We start from the raw sequence: 9,563 nt of genomic DNA on the forward strand, positions 1-9,563 counted from the left end.
CAGACATCTCAGTCCAGAAATGTGCAGTTCTAGGCACAGCCAAGATACTGCGCAGAACCCTCAAGCTCCCAGGCCTCTGGTAGAGGACCCGAGCTCAGAGGATGAAACAAAGACCACCCGCGGAGGGTGAGAAGGGAATTTATTTTTTTTTTATATATATATATATACCCCAGCCAAGTCCAGCCAAACCCCAGGAGCCATAGACCACCCACCGGGAGCCCACCACTCTGGGACACGGCCCAGGCACAAACACAAACACCAATGACGCCGTCAGAGATCCCCAGCCACCCCCAAAAACCCAGCCCCTGCTGAACCAGTGCAGGCACCAGGACAACAAAACAATATTAGTTGCATAGATGTAAGTTGCTGTTTGGGGACCTAATTCTTAGATAATGGATCAAAATTGAGAAACACTGAGCCATAGAGGGGGCTATAAACCCCAAATAATTGTTTATGCAAAATGGCTAATCCGATCTTTACAAAATTTGACACAGCTCTTCATAACATTGCCTTGAGGTCAGACCTAAAATTTACAGTTGCTCCAGTGAAAGTGGGCGTGTCATGACATGTCATTTTTATTTTATTTTTTTCCAGAATCAGACATGTAGCTTAAACTGTAAGAGAATTTGAAAGGTTTTTCATAGGAAAACTTGTGCTAACTGCCATACAGGTGGCACTACTATTATGGTTGAAATATTTTGGTCTCCAATTCATATATTTCCACCTCCACTAAATAGTATACTATAGGCTCCTAATTGGTGAAGATTACTGATTGTTTTTACTACAGAAAGTTTGCGTAAAATTTTTTCTCATTTTGCAAAATGTGCAAAACTTTTAAACTATAACTCCTTTAAGGGCAGAAACCCAATCAGTGTAAAACTTTTTATACAACATCTAGAGTAGTAGCTCAGAAAAGTTCTTTTGTTTTTAACCTAGTCTGTTTTGACAGAGGGTTTTTTTTACTCAAATGTTGAGAAACCAGATAGTTAGCTATATGTAAAAATGGCAATATATTATTATTTTAAGACATATGAATGATATCGGGTTAGGTGGGGATTGCAGTGAACCCAATGCGCAGACTCATTTTGTAGTTCCAGGAAAATAAAATACTTTATTTTAAATAAAGTAACAAAAACAAAAGGCTGACAAGGCAGCAAAAAAAAAAAACTAAATACAAAACATAAACTGAATACAAAATCAGAGGCAAACATGAGGAGAACCAGACCGTGAGAGAAAAACGACAATGGACCAGTGAGTAAATGGAGGAAATGACCAGGTTTTAAAAGCAGAGGGTAATTAGAGAAAGTGGGCACAGGTGAGTGATAACTAACTAGAAGCAGGTGGAGATGGGCGTGGCAGGTGAACAAGTGATAACAGAGGACAAGTGAATTATGACAGGAACACAAGAAGCAGAAAGTATGCAAAGATAAAACATGAAAACAATAAACCCAATACAAAAGAAACTCAAAGAACAACCCCAAACAAAACCCAAATGCTGACACTACAGAGCTAACACTTACTGGACAGTCTTTAACCTATACCAAACTTTTCTAATTTTCAAACATCTGGTATTTTTAAAATGTATTTAATTTTTTTTGGTGTGGAAGTTCTGTTAACAGCTAACTGCTAGTAAGTTAGCAACACTTTTTTTTGGATGTTATAAAAATTAGCCCCCTACATGGGCTGCCACCTTATCGTGGTGGAGGGGTTTGAGTGTCCCAATGATCCTAGGAGCTACATTATCAGTGGCTTCATGCCTCTGGTAGGGTCACCCATGGTAAACAGGACTTAGATTAGATGAGGGATCAGACAAAGTGCAGCCCAAAGACCCGTTATGATGAGTCACATATATGGAATAAATGTTCCCTTGCTCAAACGCGGGTCACCAGGGCCCCACTCTGGAGCCAGGTTTGGAGGTGGGACACACTGGCAACCACCTTGCAGCCAGGCTTTTACCCATGGAGCCTGGCCAGGCACAGCTCAAAGAGAAACTGTGGGTCCCCCTTCTGATGGGCTCACCATCTGTGGGAGGGGCCAAAGGGGTCGGCTGCAATGTGGGATGATTAGTAGCAGAAGGCAGGGACTTTGGCAGTCTGATCCTTGGCTACAGAACCTGGCTATCGGGACGTGGAATGTCACCTCACTGGTGGGGAAGGAGCCTGAGCTAGTGTTGAGAGGTTGAGAGGTTCCAGCTAGATAAAGTCAGAATCATCTTGATGCATGTCTTTGGCTCAGAAACCAGTCTCCTCAAGAGGGGTTGGACACTCACTCTGGAGTTGCCCCTGTTGACAGGGGCCCGGCAGGAGTGGGAGTGGGCATACTTGTTGCCCCCCCATCTTGGTGCCTGTACGTTGTGGTTTACCCTGGTGAACGAGAGGGTAGCCCCCCTCTGTGTACATGTGAGGGGACAGATTCTGACTGTTGTTTGTGCTTACGCGTCTTACAGCAGCTCAGATTGCCCAGTTTTTTTGGAGTCTTTGGAGGGGGCGCTAGAGAGTGCTCCTAATGGGGACTTCCTTGTTCTGCTGGGGGACTTCAACTCTCACAGGACCACAGACTGAATTTCTCTCTGCTCCTAGTGGAAGGCGGTTGTGTTTCTTTTCTCTCTGTCTCTCTGTCTTCTGAACCGCCCCCTTTCTCTCTGCCTCTCTGCCCTGCTCTTTTTCGGAGCCTCTCTTTGCATATTTTCTAAAAAAGATTTTTTGAACTATGGATCTGGTCAGCTGGTCTCTCAACGCAATTGATCAAATTTTCTCGACGGGAAGGCTGACCAAAGGAGAGCCAGCTTTCCTTGAGAAGATATTCTTCGCTGGATACACGTTGGATTCCTGGAAACGTCGGAATCCTATTTGTCTGTGGAAGACGTGGAAGATCATTACAAATTTGGACTTTTGATAACAGGATTTCTGCTGTTTGGATTAGGCAGTTACCTGACTTATCGTTAAATTCGTTTGATGGGTTCGGCGATCAACAATCAAACTGTGTGGTTACGGGAGCTGAATCGCAAGTTGGATGCAATCCTTTTACAGGACCGCAGACTGAATTGCGTTTCTGGAACTCATGAATAATATTGTTACATCTTGGAGGAAATTGCTCGCTCGAATCAGGCGGAATGGTCCTGGAATTTGGCTGTTTGGATTATATATATATTCAAAGATGTCACAAAGACAGTACAGTCACAGTGTGCTTCCAGGATTTTATTTCTTTCAGTGTCCCCTCAGTCCACACATAACTTGGAAAAAGGCATTCTCCTATTCTGCTCCATCTTTCTAGAATACACTGCAGAAAGAACTCAAACTGTCTGGGACATTTTAAACACAGTTTAAAGAAAATGGAAAAATCATTTCAAACATGTTCTTGTTTTTTGTTTTTGTTTAAACTCTGCACCCTTTTAAATGTTAAGAAAATGTTTTATGATTATTGAATTGTTATTTTTATGTAACTGATGTTTTGTGTTACAGGACTCTCTTGTAAATGAGGCTACTTGTCTCAATGAGTATATCTGTCTAAATAAAAGTAGATAACTAAATAAATACTTGTTGGGGGTTTTCTAAGTTACCCAACCTAAACAAAGAACCACATGGAGAGAGAATAAATTGTCTTTTAGGATACTTTTGCAAAAGGAGAAGTCACTCAAGTAACGACCTTTTGGGTCAAACTCCAGCGAGTTCTGAAATCCTGTAGCAGCAGCATCTTTTTATTAGAAACAAGGAATGGGTGGGGGCTGAATTGGTCAAGACTGGTTCTGCCACACAGATTAATCACACAAATAGAATTTACAGCATGTTGTGAAAAATTCTGTCTATCAATCCTGATACAAAGATTATCAGAGGTACAGTGATGTTCCTTGAGTGATTGGCTGGCCTACTTAGATGATTATATCAAAGTAGTTGTTGAATTGAAATAAAAGTTTTTGTCAACATAAGATCACTTTGAAAATGTACCATATTTGCTCAAAATTTAAAAGTGTAATTCACCATATTTCCAAAAAGTTGTTTTAAAATTCAATGCCAAACTTTGTAAAACTTTTTTATGTACAAAAGTTGTTCAGGAAAAGTTATTTGCCAAAATGAACAAGTTACATTTACACAAGTTTTACATGTTAGTAAACAAAATGTAAAAAAAAAAATCACATAACAGTTAACATAACAAACATCAACAATAAATTTTATGTAAAAGTTAATACCATCTCGATGAGTAACAGTACTTAATCCTATAATTAAGCCCACTACTAAATGTGAACAGTTTATATTAAAACAGACAATGAAATAAAAACTAAATTAAAGATACATGTTAGGGAGGACCCTTATGTTTTTTCCCCAATATGGCAATAATTGGCTAAAGTATGTGTGGCCTATTAGAACAAGATGTGAGTTTAGATGTAAAAATCTGATTTTAAAATTGCAAAATATAAAAGGGATGAATCTGTAGATATTGGCATACTAACTTTTCGTTTTGCTCTCAGAAGCAATTTCTTTTGAAGGCTAACTAGCTAACTCATTGTCTGCATGCGTAAGACAATGGCAATACTTTCAAATGATCTATTTTCAAAGTGAGATTCCCATCAATCGGTAAATAAGAGAAATAAAATCACAAAACACTCACCATCTTCTGCCAAGATTTGATGCAGTAGCTGAGTCAAGGCCACCTTCTCTTCACTGAGCCTGTAAATCAAGTCCATTTGGTCTAGCTCTCTCTGAATTCTGTTATCAGCCAACAAGCATGGAAACATCTGCACCTCCTCATAGTACCATGGTGCTAATTTACTTGTGAAGGAGGTGCTTTAATGATTGACATTGCTCTCTGGCCAATCAATGGCCAGTAGTCTGCTGTCATCAAATCTTCTGCTTGACTCAGCTCGGTTGGAACCTTGTCGGAGGAGGTAATATGAAGTATTATAAAGCGAGCTAAAAGTGGGTGTGACAGCCCAGTGGAAAGACTCTGAATATACCATAAAAGGTGCTCAGCCCTAATGGGCTTATCAGACACACAATCATATTTCGAAGATGCAGACAGAGACCAAAATCAACATCCTTCAAACAGAAAATGTCCTCTTTCGAAGATGCCAGGCTTTTAAAACAAACTGAGCTAACTGAAACACATGCGTGAATTAGCAGTTCGTTAATTATACAGATAAGTCCTCGGCAGCAGTACGTTGTCAATGAATAAAGTGATTTGGTTCAGTTCATTCACTCAAAAGGTTTGTTCGTTTGAACGAATCATTCATGTACAACACAACACTACTTCACAGTGCATACCATCGTTCAAGCTCAAGATTGTGTTCTGCAGCTGTGCTAATGGCAGAGAAAAAAGAAACAGTTACAGGAAAACTGCCAATTTTCTCGAGTGGCACTTGCTCATAAAACAAAGACAGGTAAACAGAAAAAGACCTGTGATGAGAGGCAAGCTAAAAAAAAAGAATTAGACCGAGCCTGAAATAAAACGAGGGTACACATCGGAGTGGCTTTTCAGAGGTAGAGGAAGCTATGTGTCCTAAAAGGATTCAAAACCAATGCAGAGTTAGCCATATGGGCTATATGCTTTAGAAGTAAGTGGCTAATGTGGCCACTTATAATATGTCTAATTATGCATCAGTTTTGAATATGTAATAATGTAATATTCTGTAATAATTACATTTAAATATTATGGAAAAATTCCAGTCAGGTTTCAGAGTCACAGTTTGACACTACCCATAAAACATTCAATATGAATTTTTTTTTCTTTTCCAGAAATCAAGTTAGATTTTAGAAATCTATTTACCAAGTATCAAGAGAAACTGAAAGTTGTTCTTACCCTGAGTGTGCCTTATGTTGAGCTGATTGATCTGCTCAGTAAACTCGTTTTCCTCGATGGTCTCAGTTCTTGGCACTGACAAAGAGAAACGCCTCTTAAAGTTCTTCATCTTGTTCATGGTGTTGTAGAACAGACTCTGGGAGAATGCACAGACAAGTAACCATCAATCCATTTTTTAATGCTTAGCTGAGGATATGTTTGAACTTGTTTCATGAAACCAAAACTGCAAACAAAAAACATAATGTTTTAGAATCTATAATAATAAGAATAATAAAGTAGATGAAAAAACAGTAAGGAATCAACTGAATTAAAGAAAACCTCCCTCCCACTAACCTGTCTACATGACACAAGCTGCAGTGTGTGGTGTACTGCTGTGATGAATCTTAATGAGCAGCTTGATCAAAGTCAGTTGTCTGTGACATTGGATAATGAGGCAGAAAGCAGCAGGAAAACAGCAAATCAATACACTCCCTCTCAGCAGGGTGTACTATCACAAACAAGCTTGGTAGTTAGTTTGTCTGTTCTGTTTGCTACATGGTTTTTATCCCCCTTGTCTTTTCTGGTCTGTGGCTGCAGTGGCTTGTGTTATGGGGTCTTCGTGTTTTCTGTACGGACATAGGATTGTGAAAACAAATGTGTTTGCTTCTGCTTGTCATTTCCAAATGCTGATTTTAGGGTGCCAGTGTATAAGCACTGGTGCATCCTTATTGTGTGAATGGCAAGTCAGCATTCACACTACTGCTTTCCTCTTTAATAGTTTCTTCTCTACATTTTTGCAATCAAACAACTTCTGCATATTTGTGCTATTTTACCCATTCATATTTCAAAATGTTCAGCTCAACTGAGATTAGTGTGCTATGGATTTTGGTTTTTGTAACTTTTGTACTTTTCAAAACGCTTAAGTTTATTTAAAATAGAAGTCCCCATAGAAACATACTAGGATTACTTCAGTTTCTTTTAAATATTTGAACACTTCTTCAGCATACTTGCTTTATTTTTTATTGTCTTACGCTACTTTTAGTTACAGTTCTAATTTTATTAGCTAATGTTTTGCTATTTTTAGTTTTTAACTACTGTTTTGCTAATTTTAGCATTTTCCACAGCTTAGCTAATTTCAACATTTTGTTATCAATTTTAGTTTCAGTTCAGCTACTTTTAACTTTAAAAATTCAGTTACAACTTCTTAATAAATTGCACCAAAGTCATTCAACACTCAGCATTTACACAGCACAAATGCAAATCTCCTGGAAACAAACGATTTTCCAATGTTTACTGAGAAAAAAAAAATACATGTTTACATTGTAATGCTGTGCCTATTGAATCATTTTCATGTCAGGCCACTAGCCAGTACTGACATGTGCATGAGCACAAACACCATATTTTCTAGTATGTAAGCAGTTACAACCAAAATGGTGAATACACAAGGTTGTATTGCTGTTACTGCTATCTGCCTTTGTTACTGATTTTGATCTACTCATACTGCAGCCATGAATTGCACAATTGTGGTTGTGCAATTCACACATAGCAACTTCCTTTGAAATGCAACAGGTAGTATCCAAAAAAGTTCCACTTTGAAACCTGGATTTAAAATGTTTCGGTGTCAGAGAATCAGATAGCTGTTGTTGTGTACACAAATGACCAAAGCACAACAGAAATGTCCCAGTCCCTCCACACTGAAGGGGCAGTGAAGCAAAGTTTTTTTTCCCCTAATTCAGTTCTGATACAAGGAAGTGAGATAAAAACAACACTGTTTGAACATAAGGCATAGCAGCTGTTAATTCTTAGTAGAAATGTGCCTAAATACAATGGAACTAAGCCCAGTAGGGCCTTATAGACAAGGCCAGTGGTAGACAATCCTGGTCCTCGAGTGCCACTATCCTGCATTTTTTACCTGTTTCCCTGCTCCAGCACACCTGATTCAGTGGTTAAATTACCTGTTCATGTTCTGCAGAAGCCTGTTAATCACCCATTGATTCAAATCAGGTGAGTTAAAGCAGAGAAACAAGTAAAACAAAGTTTAAAGTGAAGTTAATCAGAACATTTAGATAAACTCTGTCTTGCATGTCTCCAGCAGACCCGAAGACTTCTCCATTTCTTCCTCACGACACCCTGACTTTGGACTCTGCCGAGGATCTTTCAGATGACTGTAGGACCAGCCTGAAAGCTGATTACTCCAGGCTGAAAAGTTCATCTCAGTTGTCACTGACTGAAGGTGCTCTGGAAACAACAACTCCCGAGGCCCCGTCACTGACTCTGGCTGAATCACCAGCTGGTACCAAACACAGCAGCTGATAAAAGTCAGCTGATGAAAGTTGGTACAAACAAAATCTCCTAAATTTTAAATTTTCTCCCAATTTCTTGTGCTAACAAGGCAAGAAAGGTCTTCGGCCTGAATCTAATATATACATTTTTTAATTTATATTTTTCTTAAATTCTTAATGATTTTTGTTCCTTCTGCCTTCAGTTTACGTTCAACTTATTAAACCACCCTTTGCCTCAAAGTTTTATTTTATTTTCGTTTCATTTTTATTTTTAAATTTTATTCCTTTACAGGTATGCCCTGCTGATTTTTGTGGGGATTGACATATTGGCTGTAGTGATAAAAAAATATTTAGATATTTTATAAACTTCAAAAATAGATTTACATACTTTGAAACAGAGTTAATTTCTTTATACATAAAAATTTGATTTGCAGTTTTTTTTAAATTTTGTTGTTGTCAACTAGAATCAGATGTGTTTTTTCTCATAGGCCATATGCACTTAAGCTAGTCATTGCCATATTGTGGGAGACAAGTCAAAGTGTGTTCCCTAGCATGTTTTTCATATAGTTTTTCATTTTTGTTGTATAATTTTTTCACATTTATAGTGCAACATAGTAGTGGACATTTTTAAGATTAAGATTAAGTTGGGTTAAGTTGAGTCATTGANGGGTAGGGTGGAGGGGGGGGTTGTTATCCTTTTTGTTTACTGATATGTAAAACTTACGTAAATGTAACTTGATCATTTTCAAAAATAATAATTTTTCCCAAACATTTGTATTTTTTTCTGGACTTTCTTACATAAAATGTTTTATACTGATTTACCTTGAATTCATAAATACAGAAATATGTTTTGGCACATTTTGTAATATTGAGAAAAAAATGGCACATCTTCAAAGCAAACCTATATTGACACAAAACATTAATTTCAATTTAACAATTAAGTTTATATAAAGTACTTATTAATGCAATTTTTATTTTTAGGAGACAATGACATTGAACCTTGAAAATAGTGCCACCTAGTAGTGAACATGTGTACCTCTTTGCCACTGAGTACTGTAGCAGGTACTATATTCTACCTGCATACTACTTTTTCAAAATTATTCAAGGCTTTTAAAGAAGGTCATTTAAAATCCTAACTGCCATTTGTTTTCATCGTAAAGAGCAGCCAATGTGGATCAGTGTGTAATTAAATTGCCCATTTGGGCCTTAAAATTAAAAATCACCACTTTGTCAGAAAATTCTCAAACTATTCACTGATGACAGTTGTGTACCTGCACATTTTTTTCATTTCATATTAATCATATTACCTCGGATTCAGGAAGAGCAGTGTGGTTTTTGTCCTGGCCGTGAAACACTGGACCATCTCTATACCCTCAGCAGGGTCCTTGAGGGTGCATGGGAGTTCGCCCAACCAGTCTACATGTGTTTTGTGGACTTGGAGAAGGCATTCGACCGTGTCCCTCAGGGAATCTTGTGGGGGGTGCTCCGGGAGTATGGGGTACCAGGCCC

At 38.2% G+C, this 9,563-nt stretch overlaps 1 protein-coding gene across 1 annotated transcript in view; it reads right to left on the reverse strand.

Annotated features, from left to right (window-relative positions):
* The window catches only part of cdk18 (cyclin dependent kinase 18), a 183,428-nt gene that overhangs the window by 124,811 nt on the left and 49,054 nt on the right, over nt 1-9,563 (reverse strand). Inside the window, exon 3 of the mRNA XM_037975457.1 lies at nt 5,794-5,929. Within this exon, the coding sequence (XP_037831385.1) occupies nt 5,794-5,911 (118 nt within the window). The 5' untranslated portion in view covers nt 5,912-5,929. The remainder of the gene's footprint in view (nt 1-5,793; nt 5,930-9,563) is intronic.

The sequence above is a fragment of the Kryptolebias marmoratus genome, linkage group LG4, assembly GCF_001649575.2.
Source record: "Kryptolebias marmoratus isolate JLee-2015 linkage group LG4, ASM164957v2, whole genome shotgun sequence".
NCBI classification, from domain to species: domain Eukaryota; kingdom Metazoa; phylum Chordata; class Actinopteri; order Cyprinodontiformes; family Rivulidae; genus Kryptolebias; species Kryptolebias marmoratus.